At 43.5% G+C, this 20300-nt stretch overlaps 1 protein-coding gene across 1 annotated transcript in view; it reads left to right on the top strand.

Moving 5' to 3' along the window:
- Nucleotides 1–20300, top strand: part of LOC112262416 (meiotic nuclear division protein 1 homolog) — a 35264-nt gene that overhangs the window by 8874 nt on the left and 6090 nt on the right. The window contains exons 4-5 of the mRNA XM_042329782.1: nt 3286–3434; nt 5767–5841. Of these exons, the coding sequence (XP_042185716.1) occupies nt 3286–3434; nt 5767–5841 (224 nt within the window). The remainder of the gene's footprint in view (nt 1–3285; nt 3435–5766; nt 5842–20300) is intronic.

Genomic DNA, 20300 nt, shown 5'->3' with positions numbered 1-20300 from the left:
TGATTTGGCTGATTTTCTTTTGATTTTCCCATGATGTCAAGCAAAGAGGCACTGAGCTAGTTTGCCCCCAGTGATGCACAACGCATCACCGGGGGCAAACTACCTGCCCTCCAGGACACCTACACCACCCGATGTTACAGGAAGGCCATAAAGATCATCAAGGACATCAACCACCCGAGCCACTGCCTGTTCACCCCGCTTTCATCCAGAAGGCGAGGTCAGTACAGGTGCATCAAAGCTGGGACCGAGAGACTGAAAAACAGCTTCTATCTTAAGGCCATCAGACTGTTAAACAGCCACCACTAACATTGAGTGGCTGCTGCCAACACACTGACACTGACTCAACTCCAGCCACTTTAATAATGGGAAATGATGTAAATATATCACTAGCCACTTTAACCTCTTGAGCTTATGGCTGAATACTGCCCCCGTTGGAGGAAGTGCGTACCCATAGTAAACTGAAAATATTTTTTTACAAAATTGCTAATATATGCATATAATAATAATTATTGAATAGAAAACACTCTAAAGTTTCTAAAACCGTTTAAATTATGTCTGTATGTAAAGCAGAACTCTCAGGGCAGCCTTTCTCCCAAACTCTCTCTTGTCAAGAGAAAAGTTGGGTCAACTTTGACGTCATCGCCCCCACCCTTCCCAGGCAGCTACCGATCTGGGAACAGTATGTATTTGTTCAGCGCGATGTCTGCTTTCAATTGGCACGTTCATTGTTTGAATTTCACGCTCCCTCATCCTTTGGCGGGCGAAAATGCCCGGGTCACTCTCACATACATGCACTCTATTGCGCGCGGCCGATTTGGGGAACGTTCTTTTCCAATAGACACCAGTTGAAGCCGGTTCGTTTGTTCGCGATGATCATTGTTTTACATGATAAAAACATCATTTTGCTCGATTCTGCACTTAGTTTGACCAGTTTAGTCGACATATAATATGTAATTTTGAAGTTTTGATGCGCAAGAGTGCGGGACCAGAAGGAGCAGAAGTTATTTTGGGTGCATTTCAGCTGAAGCTGTTAGCATATGCTAATACAAAGACGCACAACTTGAAACCAAACAATGTATTGGGTAAGTATGACTCCTTCTACGTCTTCTGATCGAAGAACATCAAAGGTAAGGGAATATTTATGTGGTTATTTTGGGTTTCTGTGGACTCCAAACGTAGAGGAGACACTGCTAATATCTGAGCGCCGACTCATAGCATAGACTAGTGAACGAATTCTGTAACGTTAAAAATAAATGTAACACAGCGGTTGTATTAAGAAGAAGTGTATCTTTGTAACTATATGTAGAACATGTATATTTAGTCATGTTTATTGCTTGTTATCTGACGTTATCTGTCGGAGCTATCATAATTTCTCCGGACATTTTGAGTAGCATTTTTGAAATGTCGTCATTGTAAACAGAGATTTATGGATATTAATGGCATATTATTGAAAAAAAAATGTACTGTGTAACATGTAATATTACTGTCATCTGATGAAGATTTTCAAAAGGTTAGTGAATTATTTATTTTTTAATCCTACTTTTAAATTTTATATTTTCTGGGACAAAATGGCCGCCGCTTGCCTTTTGTTTCGGTGGTGGTCTAATATAAATGTGTGCTATGTTTTCGCCGTAAAACATTTTAGAAATCTGACTTGCTGGGTAGATGAACAAGGTGTTTATCTTTCATTTGAGCTATTGGACTTGTGTAGGTGTGGAGGTTAAATATTTCTAAGAATATTTTTTCGCATTTTGCGTTATGCTAATGAGCTTGAGCCGTAGTCACGATCCCGGATCCGGGATGGGTAGCATCAAGAGTTAAACAATGCTACCTTATATAATGTTACTTACCCTACATTATTCATCTCATATGCATACGTATATACTGTACTCTATATCATCGACTGCATCCTTATGTAATACATGTATCACTAGCCACTTTAACTATGCCACTTTGTTTACATACTCATCTCATATGTATATACTGTACTCGATACCATGTACTGTATCTTGCCTATGCTGCTCTGTACCATCACTCATTCATATATCCTTATGTACATATTCTTTATCCCCTTACACTGTGTATGACAGTAGTTTTTTTTTGAATTGTTAGTTAGATTACTTGCTCGTTATTACTGCATTGTCGGAACTAGAAGCACAAGCATTTCGCTACACTCGCATTAACATCTGCTAACCATGTGTATGTGACAAATACAATTTGATTTGATTTGAAGGTAGGCCTTGAAATAGATCCACAGGTACACCTCCAATTGACTCAAATGATGTCAATTAGCCTATCAGAAGCTTCTAAAGCCATGACATAATTTTCTGGAATTTTCCAAGCTGTTTAGCGGCACAGTCAACTTAGTGTATGTAAACTTCTGACCGACTGGAATTGTGATATAGTGAAGTATAAGTGAAATAATCTGTCTGTAAACAATTGTTTGAAAAATGACTTGTGTCATGCACAAAGTAGATGTCCTAACTGACTTGCAAAAACTATAGTTTGTTAAGAAGAAATTTGTGGAGTGGTTGAAAAATGAGTTTATGTAAACTTCCGACTTCAACTGGGTATACTGAGATCATGTGACCGATCATGTGACACTTAAATTGCACACAGGTGGACTTTATTTGTCTAATTGTGACTTCTGATGGTAATTGGTCGCACCAGATCTTGTTTAGGGGCTTAATAGCAAAGGGGGTGAATACATATGCAACCACCACTTTAGAATTTTTTGAAACAAGTTATTTTTTTCACTTCACCAATTTGGACTATTTTGTGTATGTCCATTACATGAAATCCAAATAAAACGCCATTTAAATTACAGGTTGTAATGCAACAAAATAAGAAGAACACCAAGGGGATGAATACTTTTGCAAGGCACTATCATTAGTATGAGTCCCAGATGGTGCACTTGACACTAGCAATGACAATGAGGTTACAAGCACCACATGTTTTGTTGTCCACTAATGACCAGGTTGAGAGAGGGGTACTGAGGTACAGTAACACATCCCCACTAAGTACACTTTCCTGCCAACCCAATCTCAATTCAGACATAAAGTGTACTTCCTAGGGAACTAGGGCACTAACACACTCCTGGGCTTTACATCAATTCACCTTTTCTGTGATTCCTCACATCCTTTTCAATCATATTGGAGGAGATAGTCCAAGGTCCCTCCACTCTGACCTTTTTTCTAATGGGTTTTGAGAAGGTGAGGAGAGCGGATGCGACGAACCCAGGAAAGGTTAACTGAGAATGAGCCCTTGCCTCTCTCCTGTCTGCAGCACCCATGTCAGTGAAGGAGGTTCTCCAGAGTCTGGTGGATGACAACATGGTGGACTGTGAGAGAGTGGGCACCTCAAACTACTATTGGGCCTTCCCCAGCAAGGCCCTGCACGCCCGCAAGCGCAGGTTGGAGGAGCTGGACAAGCAGGTGATTTTAACGGGTGTATTGTGGCCTATGGCGGTCTAAGCCAATGCCTCCAAAGCATACCGCTGCAGCAGGGGTTAGAATCTGACCCAATGCTACAGAAATTATCTATCCCCTGTCGTCTATTTATCCTATCCAATAAACACAAAATGTGTTTGGGACATCCCCCTCAATTGTGTGAGCTTCTCTGACACTGCAGGGGGGGGGGGGTATTTTGGTTTTCAATAGGGCAAAGTACACTGTCATCCCCCCCATCTGACCTCTAACCTTTAACCTTAAGCTAATGCTGGGGGTCTACTGGCCTCTCCGCCCCTCCAGTTTTAACAGCTTGCTAGGCTCTTTATCGAGTTCACGCTGGCGATTCACGTGGTTATTATAGAACATCGCAGGCCTATAGACCTCACCACCTAGGTTGTCCCAAATGGCCCCCGATTCTCTATGTAGTGCAATACTTTTTACCAGGGCACGTAGGGTAATTTAGTTATGTGCCCTGGTAAAAAGTATTGCACTACATAGAGAATAGGGGGGGCCATTTGGGATGTTGCCCTTATCTGCATAGTCTCAAGCCCACAGACAGACTGGCGCATTTCCTGTCCCAAATGCGTTCTCTGTTCTTAACTGTACTCTGATTTCTGTAGCTAGCACACCAAGCAGGCACACTTGTTTGCAGTAAAGCATATGCTTTCACTGTAAGTGGGAGGTAAAGGAATTACTACAACACTCAAACGTGATGACTTACGAAAAATAATTTAATGTTTGCACAAAACTTGAACTGTTCATGTGTGATCAGTATTTTAATTTTGTTAATCAAATGGCACTTTTACATATCTTCAAAATAATGACTGAAGACAAAATTAAAAATGTACCTAGACTGGCTTTGAGGTCCAGAGTTGAGTTTGAGGGGAGCAGTTAAGACCGCTGTCTTCATAGCACACACACAGCCTACCATGTCGGCATGTGTTGGAAATCCAGCCCACACCCTACTGGCACAATCTTCTCTCCCATCTTCCCTGTCTTTCTCTCACTATCTCTATCCCCAACAAAAATAACATACGTAAGGAGTACATTGTCAACTCAGTGTCTCATTTGATCATGATCACGAGGAAGCTCTAGGTTCAGAACCAAATTAGCCTACGTCTAAGACCTAATAATCTCATTGCAGAGTTGTGGGTAGGGACTCGTTATCAGTAGCAGCGCTGAAGGTGGTGGCGGTGTCACTTAAACAGTTGGCGGTCCTCTCGTTAGCATTTCATCCTTGTGATTACCAAGTTCCCCATGCCACAGACCAGACAGTATGAAGGCGTGTACTGGGCGGTGAATAAACTGCTTCTAGTCGCCAGTGGTGCAACTAATGCGGCGGCTGCCGAGTTGGATATTAAACACAGTGGCGTGAATATGTGGTCTGTTATCGGTGACATATTTATATGGGAACCCTACCGTCTCTCATTCTATAAACAGTGTGCAAGGAAGGGGACTGTTTCTTTGTTTTATAGTCAAAGTTTTATTAAAATTTTATTTGAGTTATTGGTTTGTCACTGTCTGAACTTAATACAAACCGTTTAATGCGAGTTATAATGTATAGAGAGATGTAAATTAAATGACACCCTATTCCCTGTGTAGTGCACTATTTTTGACCAGGGCCCATAGGGGGACAGAGCCAATGTTTAAGAATACTAACCAGTGCAGAATAATTTTGGCTCATAGTTCTTTGCCATGACTTTTGACTGAGTGAGAAATATTATAGCTGCCTGCCTCTTGCCTTCTGTTACCATGGGGATGACCGAGTTGAGGAGTATCCAGATTTTCATACCTGTGTCTACGGTATTACCGGAAGTGCACACACAGGGCACTATTTATTTTGACTGCACAAAACAATTCTTGGCAACAGGTATTTTGATCCAGGATGGGATTGAATGTCGCTGCTGTAACCAAGAAGCTTGATCTTGACATCTAGCCTCTTAGTTAAAAAAACCAAATGCAAGCTGGAGCACTGAGCTCGATATCATTTATTTGACATATCTTAGCTTTCTTATAGTTCTACTTAACTGAGTAGTACGCACCCCCGCAGTTATTGAAAATCATACCGTTGGTATTTCAAAATACTTTGATATACATTATAAATGGTATACCGCCTAATGGCAGCTGTTTCATGCACACACGATTAAGAATTTGATAATGTGCTGTGTATGATTTAGTTATGTGCATGATTATTTAGTTCATATTCGTGTGTGTGTGATGCATAGTTAAATGTGTGAAATTGAAGTTCAAGCCCACAAAACACAACATTGATGTGAAAATGAAATGTGTTAATTCGAAATGTATTTTCTCGCCATAGCATACCGAGGAGAAACAAAGGAAGATGTCTCTGCAGCAGGCTGTCGACAAATCAAAAGTAGGATGTGAAGAAACCGTAAGTACATTTACGCACACATGCCAGCCTTAAAGGGCGGCCATTTTATTGTCCTTAATTTTATCACTGAATTTATCACTGTCTCACAGCAAGACTTAATGATGAGTGAATTGTTTCTCTGCAATAATTTAGAGAAATTGTTTTTCTATTGTAAATTATAAGGACTAGAATCCACACCTCTAAGGGGGGTTGGGGAGTGTATTTTGTTGCATATACAGTGCATTTGGAAAGTATTCAGACCCCTTGACTTTTTCCACATTTACATGGCAGCCTTATTCTAAAATGTATTAAATTGTTGTTCCCCCTCAAATCTACACTCAATACCAATAAGGACAAAGCAAAAACAGGTTTTTAGAAATGTTTGCTAATTTATTAAGAATAAAAAATGGATAGGGAGCGTTGCTGCACAGCTATTTTCAGGTCTCTCCAGAGATGTTCAAGTCCGTGCTCTGGCTGGGCCACTCAAGGACATTCTGAGACTTGTTCCGAAGCCACTCCTGCGTTGTCTTGGCTGTGTGCTTAGGGTTGTTGTCCTGTTGGAAGGTGAACCTTCGCCCCAGTATGAGGTCCTGAGCGCCTGGAGCAGGTTTTCATCAAGGATCTCTCTGTACTTTGCTCCGTTCATCTTTCCCTCGATCCTGACTAGTCTCCCAGTCCCCGCCGCTGAAAAACATCCCCACAGCATGATGCTGACACCACCAGGTTTCACAGTAGGGATGGTTTCCGGTTTCCTCCAGACGTGACGCTTGGCATTCAGAACAAAGAGTTCATTCTTTGTTTCATCAGACCAGAGAATCTTGTTTCTCATGCTCTGAGAGTCTTTAGGTGCCTTTTGGAAAACTCCAAGCGGGCTGTCATGCCTTTTTTTACTGGTGGAGTGCTGCAGAGACTGTTGTCCTTCTTGAAGGTTCTCCCATCTCCACAGAGGAACTCTGGAGCTCTGTCAGTGACCATCGGGTTCTTGGTCACCTCCCTGACCAAGACCCTTCCCCGATTGCTCAGTTTGGCCGGGCGGCCAGCTCTAGGAAGAGTCTTGGTGGTTCTAAACTTCTTCCATTTAAGAATGATGGAGGCCACTGTGTTCTTCGGGACCTTCAATGCTGTAGAAATGTTTTGGTACCCTTCCCCAGATCTGTGCCTAGACACAATCCTGTCTCGGAGCTCTACGAAAAAGTAATCTCTCCTCCTTCCAGGCTTTTTCTTCTTTGAACTTATATGGTGATTGGCATCTAAACTTTCATAGTATTACCACGATGACTGACAACACAGTTCGTCTTTCAATCACCCACATGGGTATAACCAATGAGGAGATGGCACGTGGGTACATTCTTCTATAAACCAATGAGGAGATGGGAGAGGCAAGACGCACCGCAATCTTTGTCAGAAATAGAAAGGATTTTTATTTTGTATTTTCTTTTTGCCCTTGACAACGCAGACGCTTGTTGATGTGCACGAGCAGTGTGGGTGCAATAAATGAATAATATAGATTTCCACATTTATTTTACGACGCGAGCGCACCCAATGCGAGCGGTGTAGGCAGGGTATTAGTGATGGGGGGGTCAATCGTTACATTTTGGGATATTTTTGAAAATTTATTATTTTTGACAATGTATTGTTTTGACTATCGCAATATTATTTTTGCGGTAGTTGGCTGTACCTGCACAAACGCCTTCCTTCATAGCTTGTTCTCAATCTTTTTAAATGGGGAGCCAATTTCCCTGACTGATCAAATATAATTTTATTTTGTCTCTCTGTAGCAGACATGGTGAGCAGTATGTTTGGAACATCGAATCGCAATAAAAATCAGTATCGAATACATATTGAATTGTGAGAATTGCAATCCGTATCATATCGGCATCTAAGTATGGTGATAATATCGTATTGGGAGAAGGAATGAGCTAGAGGGAGTTAACACCATTTTATTCCTCAAGTGCACACTTCAGGAACAAGGATTAGGGGAATCATTGGGATACACCTGGAAATACACCCAGATGTCCCTCCAAATGTCAGGTGTTAACTTTTTTTTATCCGTACTCCTTCTGGTTCTCGAGAAAGAGGCTATTTAGTATTTTATATGTCATATCAACAATGAGTCCTGCTTCAACCACAAGCTCATTTGACTGGATTTTGAACCTTGCCCTCATTTCGTCTATCTTCAAACTTTCGCCATTGTTGAAGCCTCCCCATTGAAATTCAGTTTGGATCTAATTAATAAAAGGAGGGAATCCAATGAAACACCAGGTGCCTAGTCTGGACAGATGGCTCAATCCATAGCTGTCCATCAGGCAGGTGGAAGCCTGGACAGCATCCAAGAGAGAAAGCAATCAAGCAGCATCATACAAGTAGCCTACTTGCTTACATTTCTAAAATCTGGATCTGCTCCAGTGGGTAGAAATATAATGGATAGATTGGACATGGACCCAGTCTAGCACAATGAAATAGGATCCATAGAACAGACACTCCTCATGATTAGTTATGGCTCATCCAAAATGGCTACGCCATCAGATTTGTGCACCTTGCAGTTGCGTGAAGCACGTAAAAAAGGCAAAGAAATTATGCACTGAGAATCTAGTAAATCTAAGCTTCCCAGCTGTTCTAGTTCAGTGCCTTCTCCTCCTCGACTTCTCTGGTTTCACAACTTGCTCAGTTTAACCCATCTCTTAAATCAGGAACTCCAACTAAGCCCATTGTTGTTATTGCATACACAACATGGCTGACCTCTTGGGCCTGCACAAAACTTAACCGGTTGGGATTGACAGCTTTTAACGGTCTGCCCGTGTCCTGATTTTATAGACTGTTTATTTTTACACACCTGGTATAGGCACACACTTCACACACTGGTATAGGCACGACAAGCGATTGGCTATTTGGAGCCTAAAAAGGAATCGTTGTAGTGGCTTTGTGTGTGTGTGTGTGTGTGTGTGTGTGTCAAATCAAATTTTATTTCTCACATACTCATGGTTAGCAGATGTTAATGCGAGTGTAGCGAAATGCTTGTGCTTCTAGTTCTGACAGTGATGTAATATCTAACAATTCTCGAACAACTACCTAATACACACAAATCTAAAGGGGTGAATGAGAATATGTACATGTAAATATATGGATGAGCGAAGGTGCAATAGATGGTATAAAATACAGTATATACAGTACATGTGATATGAATAATGTAAACATGTGGCATTATTTAGAGTGCATTGCATAAAGTGACTAGTGATCCATTTATTAGTGGCCTGTAATTGGGTCTCAATGTAGGCAGCAGCCTCTCAGAGTTAATGATTGCATGAAGTCTGATGGCCTTGAGATAGCTGTTTTTCATTCTCTTGGTCCCAGCTTTGATGCACCTGTACTGACCTCGGGTTCTGGGTGGTAGCTGTGTGAACAGGCAGTGGCTCGGGTGGTTGTTTTCCTTGATGATCTTTTTGGCCTTCCTGTGACATTGGGTGCTGTAGGTGTCATGGAGGGCAGGTAGTTTGCCCCCGGTGATGTGTTGTGCAGACCGCATCACCCTCTGGAGGGCCTTGCGGTTGAGGGTGGTGCAGTTGCCATACCAGGCTGTGATACAGCCCGACAGGGTGCTCTCGATTGTGCATCTGTAAAAGTTTGTCAGGGTTTTGGGTGACAAGACAAATTTCTTCAGCCTCCTGAGGTTGAAGAGGCGCTGTTGCGCTTTCTTCACCACACTGTCTCTGTGGGTGGACCATTTCAGTTTGTCTGATGTGTACGCCGAGGAACTTAACTTTTCACCTTCTCCACTGCTGTCCCTTCGACGTGGATAGGGGGGTGCTCCCTCTGCTGTTTCCTGAAGTCCATGATCATCTCCTTTGTTTTGTTGCCATTGAGTGAGAGGTTGTTTTCTTGACACCACACTCCGAGTGCCCTCACCACCTCCCTGTAGGTTGTCTCGTTGTTGTTGGTAATCAAGCCCACCAATGTCGAGTCGTCTGCAAACTTGATGATTGAGCTGTAGCCCCACCCTTAACCCTTGCGAGGGTTAACTCGGAGAAGGGGAGAGAGGGGGGGGCGCAAGTCCTTGTTAGTGGGCCGTGACGGTGTCACGGGGTGGGGTTGAGACCCAGGGCCTCCAGATTGATGATGAGCTTGGAGGGTACTATGGTGTTGAATGCTGAGTTGTATTCAATGAACAGCATTTTTACATAGGTATTCCTTTTGTCCAGATGGGATTGTGCCGTGTGACGGCGATTGTGAACCTGTTGTGGTGGTATGTGAACTGAAGTGGGTCTTGGGTGGACGTTAAAGGTGGAGGTGATATGTTCCTTGACTAGTCTCTCGAAGCACTTCATGATGATAGAAGTGAGTGCTACGGGGCGGTACTCAGTTCAGTTATCTTTGCCTTCTTGAAGCATGTGGGGACAACAGATTGGGATAGGGAGCGATTGAATCTGTCCGTAAACACACCAGCCAGCTGGGGTGCACACGCTTGGAGGACTCGGCTAGGGATGCCGTCTGGGCCAGCAGCCTTGCTAGGGTTAACACGTTTAAATGTTTTACTCATGTCAGCCATGGAGAAGGAGAGAGTCCTAGTTAGCGGGCCGCGACGGTGGCACTGTATTATCCTCAAAGTAGTCAAAGAAGGCATTTTGCTTGTTTGCCTTGCGGCGGGAATAGCTGCGCTGTTTAAATTCCCAGACCTCTTTCCATGGTAAATGTGGTGGTTCCCGCTTTCAGTTTTGTGCGAATGCCACCATCCATCCACGGTTTCTGGTAGGGTAGGTTTTAATAGTCAGTGGGTACAACGTCTCCAAGTCAGCATATAGGTTGATGTTGACCGGAACATATTTCAGTCCGCGTGATCAAAACAATCTTGAAGCGTGGCTTCCGATTGGTCGGAGCAGCGTTGAATGGCTCTCGTCACTGGTTCATCCTGTTTGAGTTTCTGCCAATAAGATGGAAGGAGCAAGATGGCGTCGTGGTCGGATTTGCCGACGGGAGGGCGAGGGAGGGCTTTGTATGCATCGCGGAAGTTGGAGTAGCAGTGGTCGAGGGTATTGCGCATGCGTGTAGCTCAATCAATGTGCTGGAAGAATTTAGTGTAGACTTGTTCTCAAATTAACTTTGTTAAAATCCCCAGCTACAGTAAATGCAGCCTCAGGATATATGGTTTCCAGTTTGCATATAGTCGAGTGAAGTTCATTGATGACTGTCTTGGTGTCTGCTTGAGGGAGAATGTACACAGCTGTGACTATAACTGACGAGAATTGTCTTGGTAGGTAAAATGGCCAGCACTTGATTGTAAGTAGTTCTAGATCGGGTGAGCAGAAGGACTTGAGTTCCTGTATGTTATGATTACATCATGAGTCGTTAATCATAAAGCATACATTCCCGCCCTTCCTTTTCCTAGAGAGGTGTTTATCTCCGTCGGCCCAATGCATGGACAAGCAGAGTGCCCGTTTTTAGTCCAAGCGACTTTGCGTACCCATGTGACTCTAATTTGTGACTTGATTCATCTTGTCATCCTCTCTCCCTCAATGCTACGAGGACTGTCATTTTTATAGCCAAAACACTGCACTCCACGGCTCCGCTAGTGTCACTGAAGAAGCCATTACAGTCCAGAGTGACTTAAAACACGGACTGTGCTCAGAATTTTGGGGAAACATCTGGCCTCATGTCCATTACGAAGTCCCCTTGAAAAAACAGCCCATTTCCCAATACTGTACTCACACGGCTAAACCACTACAACAGCTGTGTGGCTCCCGCGACAGGGAACTCTTTTAGTCTGTTCTTTTATGGGTTGAACGGGTTCGATCCATTTTGCCTGTGCAATTGCTCTGCACATCAAAATAATAGGCGCAAGCGCACCAGTGAAGGCCCTTGCAGGTGTGTGTTTAAGTTTCTATTAGTGGTATGTACGGGATACGGGACATATACTGTCCAACGAAATGCTTACATGCAGGTTCCTTCTTGACAATGCAACAACAATAACAAAGAATACGGACAATGTAAAAGGCTCACTAGAATAGAATAAACATTTTAGCATGAGTGCCTTCTGAAAGTATTCGCCCCCCTTAACGATCTGGCATTAATGGCTGTGTTCCTAGGTTCCCTTTCTAGGGAGTTTTTCCTAGCCACCTTGCTTCTACATCTGGATTGCTTTGTTTGCTCTTTGGGGTTTTAGGCTGGGTTTCTGTATAAGCACTTTGTGACATTGATGTAAAAAGGGTTTTATAAATACATTTGATTGACCCCTTGATTTTTTCCCCCCCACATTTAGTTACAAAGTGGGATTCAAATGGTTGTGTTGTAATGTTTGGTCAATGATCTACACACGACTCAAAGAAATATTAACATTTGTAAAAAGAGATATGAAAAATAAAATGCATAATGTCTTGATTTTAGATAAGTATTTAAACCCCTGAGTCAATGCATGTTAGAATCACCTTTTGGCAGCGATTACAGCTATGAGTCTTTCTGGGTAAGTCTCTAAGAGCTTTCCATACCTGGATTGTGCACCATATGCCCATTTATTTATTCAACCATTTTCAGGTTTTGCCATAGATTTTCACTTAACTCTGCTTGAAAATCTAACTTGGCCACTCGGGAACAGTCACCATCTTCTTGGTAAGTAACTCCAGTGTAGATTTGGCCTTGTGTTTTAGGTTATTGTCCTGCTGAAAGGTGAACTCATCTCCCAGCGTCTGGTGGAAACCAAATTTTGCTCTATTTTTTTATTCTGTAAAGTCTTCCTCCTTTTCACTCTGTCAATTAGGTTAGTATTGTGGAGTAACTACAATGTTGATCCATCCTAAGTTCCTTATCACAGCCATTAAACTCTAACTGTTTTAATGTCACCATTGGCCTCACAGGGAAATCCCTGAGTGGTTTCCTTCCTCTCCGGCAACTGAGTTAGGAAGGACACCTGTATCTTTGTAGTGACTGGGTGTATTGATACACCATCCAAAGTGTAATTAAGAACAGCCCCATGCTGAAAGGGATATTCAATGTGGGTGGGAATGTCTATAGGGGGAGTAAGAGGGGGGAAAGCTGATTAGTGGTGGCTATTCAGCAGCCTGATGGTCTGAGGGTAAAAACTATTGGCCAGTCTTTCAGTTTTTGCCATGATGCTCCTGCACTGCGTTCGTCTGAGTGATTGATGCGGGGAGAACAGGGCGTGGCTGGGGTACCTGATGATCTTCTTGGCCTTCCTGCGACACCTGGTGTTGTCTGTGTCCTGTAGGGCAGGCAGTGTACACCCAATGGTGCATTCAGCTGCACGTATCACCCTCTGAAGAGCCTTGCGGTCCGTGAAGAGCCTTGCTGTACCAGGCTGTGATACAACCTGACCGTATGCTCTAGATGGCGCTCCTGTCGAACACAGAGCCCTCGGGGACAGGACAAATTTCTTCAGCATCCTGAGGTTGAAGAGTTGCTGTCGTGCCTTCATTACGGTGTCTGTGGGGTTAGACCATTTCAGCTTCTCTGACATGTGTACGCAGAGGAATTTGAAATTATTGACCGCCTCAACGATTGCCCCGTTCATGAGGATGGGAGCGTGTCCAACATGGTTCTTCTTGAAGTCCACTATCAGCTCCTTTGTTTTGCTAACGTTGAGGGAGACGTTTACCTGGCACCATGCCGTCCGAGTGCCTACCTCCTCCCTGTAGGCTGGCTCTTCGTTGTTGGTGATGTTGATCTTCGTTGTTGTCTTCAGGTAACTTGATGATGGAGTTGGAACTACCCATGCAGTCGTGGGTATGCAGAGAAAGCAGGAGGGGACTGAGGATGCACCCTTGTGGGGCCCTCGTGTTGAGGATCAGTGTCGAGGTAATGTTGCCTCCCTTCACCACCTGGGCTCGGCATGTCAGGAAGTCTAGGACTCCGTTGCATAGGGAGGAGTTCAGACCCAGAGCTGTGAGCTTTGTTGTCGATGAACAGCATCCTTTCATATACAGCACACATATATTCCTTTTGTCCAGGTCGGTAAGGGCAGTGAAAAGGCGAATGCGTCGTCCATGGATCTGTCAGGGCGGTAGGCGGATTGGAGTGAGTCGGGGAGGGAGGAGGTGATATGGTCTTTGACTAGCCTTGAAGCATTTCATGATGACTGAAGTGAGTGCTACTGGTATTGTAGTCTTTCAGTTCAGTTACTTTCACTTTCTTGGGTAACAGGGATGATGGTAGAAATCTTGAAGCAGGTGGGTATAGAGGCCTGAGCTAGGTAGAGATTGAAAATGTCAGAACACAACAGCCAGCTGGTCTGCACATGACAATTCTGTGGAGTTGATGAGGGGAGGATGGCTCATAATAATGTCTGGAATGGAGTCAATGGAATGGTATCAACCATCTGGTTCCACATTTCAGCTTTTCTTATGAGCCGTCCTTCCCTCAGCAGCCTCCACTGACACAATACCTGTTAGCAAAGGTGTCAGCTAAAGGTGACCTGCTTGCAGGGCTTTGTAGTCTTGCATGATGTCTACATTGAGGCTAATTAGTATTTTTGAATCAGAGTGAATAGAGCTGAATATATTAACAAGTCACCTTGTCCGAGAGATTTACATGGTCATCAAAACATCACGACAGGTTAAACCTACACGAAACACAGCACTTGTTTTAAGTGTTCCTAAAATCCCCTATGGGAAAAATGAAAGGTGGAGAAATTATTGGAACCATTTCCCTGTTTTGACCACTAGGTTTTATGGGTATTATGACACCTCCACTATGGGGCTCTATAACAAAGGGGTTGAATACTTAATGACTCAAGATATTTCAGCTTTTCATTTTTAATTAATTTGTAAAAATGTCAAAACATAATTCCACTTTGACATGGAGTATTGTGTGTAGACCAGTACCCCAAAATCTCAATTTTATCCATTTTAAATTTGAGAACAACACAATGTGTAAAAAGTCCAGGGGTGTGAATACTTTCTGAAGGCATTGTAATACAGGAAGGCACAATTTAATATTTACACTTGTTTTGGGTAAGGGGGGATTGGGGAACTGTTAAAATTGTGCAGTATTTCGCAATCATAGTAAGTGTGTGTGTGTGTGGCATGAATGTATGTGTGAGCAAGTGCATGTTCGTGTGCATTGCAACCACTGAAGGCATCCCCCTTCACTCATTTGTCTTGACTGGTATCTGAACCCCCCTCCAAAAAAAATAACTTTTCTAATTGTGGCCCATCTACTGTGGATCCCTGGTGAAAGTGGATGCCCACCGCTCCTCCTCACCCTAGCCCCCACAGCCCGTCCCCTGAGCTCTGAAAGACGAGGACACGGCAAACTGTCAAACCCTCACCCCGTGTGTGTATTCTGCTTTGCCTGAATGATGAGGAGTGAAAGTCAAATAACGTGATCCATATCCTACAGATGCATGGCACTCCCAGATGGAAGGCTGGAGGGAGGGAGGAACCTCTCCTATTCTGGTTCACCCTGCTAGTGGGTTTACCCACATGTCCTTCAGGAACTGATTGATTCTGGTGACACCGTTGTCAGCAGTGTGAACCGAATACCCTGGCGCAGGCGGATGCCAAGGAGGTCTCCGCCCCTACCGCTTCGCCCTGCTCTCTTTTTCACCACCATCTACAGTGAGGGAAAAAAGTATTTGATCCCCTGCAGATTTTGTACGTTTGCTGACTGACAAAGAAATGATCAGTCTAGAATTTTAATGGTAGGTTTATTTGAACAGTGAGAGACAGAATAACAACAAAACAATCCAGAAAAATACATGTCAAAAATGTTATAAATTGATTTGCATTTTAATGAGGGAAATAAGTATTTGACCCCTCTGCAAAACATGACTTAGTACTTGGTGGCAAAACCCTTGTTGGCAATCACAGAGGTCAGACGTTTCTTGTAGTTGGCCACCAGGTTTGCACACATCTCAGAAGGGATTTTGTCCCACTCCTCTTTGCAGATCTTCTCCAAGTCATTAAGGTTTCGAGGCTGACGTTTGGCAACTTGTACCTTCAGCTCCCTCCACAGATTTTCTATGGGATTAAGGTCTGTAGACTGGCTAGGCCACTCCAGGACCTTAATGTGCTTCTTCTTGAGCCAATCCTTTGTTGCCTTGGCCATGTGTTTTGGGTCATTGTCATGCTGGAATACCCATCCACGACCCATTTAATGCCCTGGCTGAGGGAAGGAGGTTCTCACCCAAGACTTGACGGTACATGGCCCCGTCCATCGTCCCTTTGATGCGGTGAAGTTGTCCTGTCCCCTTAGCAGAAAAACATCCCCAAAGCAAAATGTTTCCACCTCCTTGTTTGATGGTGTTCTTGGGGTCATAGGCAGGATTCCTCCTCCTCCAAACACGGTGAGTTGAGTTGATGCCAAAGAGCTCCATTTTGGTCTCATCTGGCCACAACACTTTCACCCAGTTGTCCTCTGAATCATTCAGATGTTCATTGGCAAACTTCAGACGGGCAGGGGGACCTTGCGGGCATTGCAGGATTTCAGTCCTTCACGGCATAGTGTGTTACCAATTTGTTTTCTTGGTGACTATGGTCCCAGCTGCCTTGAGATCATTGACAAGATCCTCCCGTGTAGTTCTGGGCTGATTCCTCACCGTTCTCATGATCATTGCAACTCCACGAGGTGAGATCTTGCATGGAGCCCCAGGCCGAGGGACAGTTCTTTTGTGTTTCTTCCATTTGCGAATAATCGCACCAACTGTTGTCACCTTCTCACCAAGCTGCTTGGCGATGGTCTTGTAGCCCATTCCAGCCTTGTGTAGGTCTACAATCTTGTCCCTGACATCCTTGGAGAGCTCTTTGATCTTGGCCATGGTAGAGAGTTTGGAATCTGATTGATTGCTTCTGTGGACAGGTGTCTTTTTATATAGGTAACAAGCTAAGATTAGGAGCACTCACTTTAAGAGTGTGCTCCTAATCTCAGCTCATTACCTGCATAAAAGACACCTGGGAGCCAGAAATCTTTCTGATTGAGAGGGGGTCAAATACTTATTTCCCTCATTAAAATGCAAATCAATTTATAACATTTTTGACATGCGTTTTTCTGGATTTTTTGTTGTTATTCTGTCTCTCACTGTTCAAATAAACCTACCATTAAAATTATAGATTGAACAATTCTCTGTAATTGGGCAAACGTACAAAATCAGCAGGGGATCAAATACTTTTTCCCCCCTCCCTGTATCTGTCCCCCGCAGCTGTCTCGTTGCCGGAGGGGCTCCACAAGGCTGGGCGTTCAGTCCTGCACACATTTTCACATAATTGTATTTCCAAAGCTGCTTGTGATTCTTGTGAGGTTATAGGACACTGTGTTGTCTAGGTTCAAATGAGGTGTGGATTCAGCCTGCAGAGTGTGCTAAGGCCAAGCATCCCTAGAGTCTGGTTCTGGACTAGCAGAAGGCTGTGGACATAGGGGTTCATTAAGAACCTACTATTAGACTTGCTATCAAGAGATTTTGACACTTGATAAAACTGAGTTGAACTGAATTAATCAAATGTTTTACATTGAAGGACTCAGTCAAGGAAAATAATTAAAAGCAAATAGACTTCAAACCTCAAAGGGCATTTGTAAAACAAATTAAAAACCATTATTAAATGTAAATATTATGCAGCTGAGCTATACTTTGCTGTGTTGTCGCCTACAGGTGAGTCTGCTTTGAGTTAACAATTAGCCAGTAGCAATGATATCCTCGTAGTTGGAGAAGCTTGCTTTGAGTTTGAGTTATGGATAGGCCAGTCCTCTGCTGTTTATGATCGCTAGGTATGCTTCTCTCCTTAGACAGTCTTGTCGGCTTTGCCCACAGGATTTAGTCTCAGTAGAGATGTAGTACACACTGGAGCTGAAATGGCTCCATCTAGAATATTGCTCTTGCACAGAGAGCTGAAGATCATCTCATCTTGCATCAGATCTCCTGGTCGGCTCCTTGGGGTGTTGGCCCTCATTCTTGATGCTAGGACCATGACCCCTGAGGGTGTCTGTATTAACATAGAGCTCCATGATCTTTTCCTCTGCCTCACCACTGTCAGTGGTGTCCATAGATCCTCAGACTTCTCCACTACTTATGTCACTGAGTTACCCCCAAAAAACAAATGTCTGCACTATACTCTTGCATGGGTCTCTGCTCAAATCAAATAGAATTTTATTGCTCGCGTACACATTTTGCAGATGTTATCGCGGTGTACCAAAATGCTTATGTTCTTATCTCCAACAGTGCAGTAATACCTTAAAATACAGAAGTTCTGTGACAATACTGGCCAGTTACATTCTGTATTACCCATCTCCCTCAGTAAACAGGATGCTATGATAGGAAGACAGACTTTCAAAAAAGAGCTTTGACCATTGAAAACAATGGCAAAAAAAACCTCGCTCTTTTGAAAAAGGTCATCAGTTTGTCGTCGGCTAAGTGAAACACTTCTCTGCAATGGCATTTTGACTTTCGATACAAACTCGGGCTTGAGCAGAGTTTTTTTTAGTTTTTCCACATTGATCAAAATAACAAACTCATTCTTAAAAGCTCATTCTATTCAATCATATTCCAATATGCCTGTGACTTCCTAATAGAATTTGAGCTCACTTTCAGGGCTGTACAGTGATCATTTTACTCACACGTGCCTAAATATTTGAATTAAAGTAGTGAAGCTACTCGGGAGTGTAGCTTGCTAGCTGACTCACTTGACTGCTGACATTGATTGAGAAACCACTAATGTAATGGAAAGTAACAGTTTCCAGTTTTTAGAAATGTTAAAAGTATTGCGAATGAAATTCATAAATAAGTATTCACACCCCTTTGCTATGACACTCCGAATTGAGCTCAGGCGCATCCAATTTCCTTTGATCATCTTTGAGATGTCACTACAACTTGATTGGATTACACCTGTGGCCAATTAATTTGTTGGACATGATTTAGAAAGAAAACACACCTGTCTATAGAAAGTCCCACAGTTGACCAAGCATGTCAGAACAGAAACCGTACCATGAAGTCCAAGGAACTGTCTGTAAGTCTCCAACAGAATTGTAATGAGGCATATCTGAGGAAGGGTATACAACTATTTTTATAGTGTTCAAAGTTTCCAAGAGCACACTAGTCTCCATCATTGGGAAATATGGAACTACCCAGACTCTGCCTACAGCTGGCCCTCTGACCAAACTGAGCAACTGGGTAAGAAGGATCTTGGTCATGGAGGTGAAGAACCCAATGACCACTCTGACAGAACTACAGAGTTCCTTGGCTGAGATGGGAGAACCTGCCAGAAGGACAACCGTCTCTACAGCACTTCACCAATCTGGGCTTTCTGGGAGAGTGGCCAAACGGAAGGCACGACGGCATGCTTGGAGTTTGCAAAATGGCAAGAGAAAGAGAGATTGATCATAAGGCAAAAGATTCTGTGGTCTGAGACACAAATGTAGCTCTTTGGCCTGAATGAAAAGCACTATGTCTGGAGAAAACCAGGCACAGCTCATCACCCATCTAACACCATCCCTACTGTGAAGCATGGTGGTGGCAGCATCATGCTATGGGGATGCTTTTCAGCGGAAGGGACTGGGAGACTGGTAAGGATAGAGGGAATAATGAATGGACCCAAATGCAGGCAAATCCTTGATGAGAACCTGCTTCAAAAAGCAAAACAACCTTAGAATGGGACAAAGATTTACGTTCTAACAGGACAATGACTCCCAAACATACAGCCAAAGCAACGCTGGAATGGCTTCAGAACAAGAATGTGAAAGTCCTTGAGTGGCCCATGCAAAGCCCAGACTTGAATCCCATTGAAAATCTGTGGAAAGACTTGATTGCTGTTCACCGCCGCTCCCCGTCTAACTTAAGAGCTTGAGAAAATTTGCAAGGAAGAATGGGAGAAAATCACCAAATCCAGATGTGCAGAGCTGATAGACATACCCAAGGGCGACCATCTCACAGATCTAAAAGTGCAGTTCACTGCATTCTCCTCTCGGGTAGAAAAATGGGTCCATCACTCTGCAGTCTGCCATGAGAACTCAGGTTCTCCTCCTCTCTCCTCCCTGTAGACAGAGGTGTGTCATCCGCCAATGTTTATGGTAACCAGGTCCGCTTTCCAGCCAGGATTTAGTCTCAGTAGAGAGGAAGTACAAACTGTAGCTAAAATGTCTCCATTCCAGTTTCTCTAGTCCAGAGAGCTTTTCTTGTAGACTGACAATCACTTTATTATAGTGTACACTCAGGCCTATGATCTCAGCCAGCAGGACAACAGCCCTAGACACACTGCTGCAACTTTGTACTGTCTGGACTGCTGATCTTCTGCTCGGCTCTTTGGGGTGTTGCCCTTTTGTCTCATTGCTGGGATCATGACACCTGAGGGTGCCTGCACTGTTGTAGACATTGACAAGATGCTTCTGTATGTATTCATATTTACTCTTCTCTGCTTCACCCCTGTCAATGCTGTCATAAATACTCTCAGACCTTTCCATCTCCATGTACTACCTATGGCCTTCCGATTCAACCAGAATGTCTTTACTGCTGTCCTAATACATGTCTCTTTGTCTGTGACAGTTCTGTTTAG

The sequence above is a fragment of the Oncorhynchus tshawytscha genome, linkage group LG11, assembly GCF_018296145.1.
Source record: "Oncorhynchus tshawytscha isolate Ot180627B linkage group LG11, Otsh_v2.0, whole genome shotgun sequence".
Classification (NCBI taxonomy): domain Eukaryota; kingdom Metazoa; phylum Chordata; class Actinopteri; order Salmoniformes; family Salmonidae; genus Oncorhynchus; species Oncorhynchus tshawytscha.
This window is presented reverse-complemented; position numbering and strand designations above follow the sequence as displayed.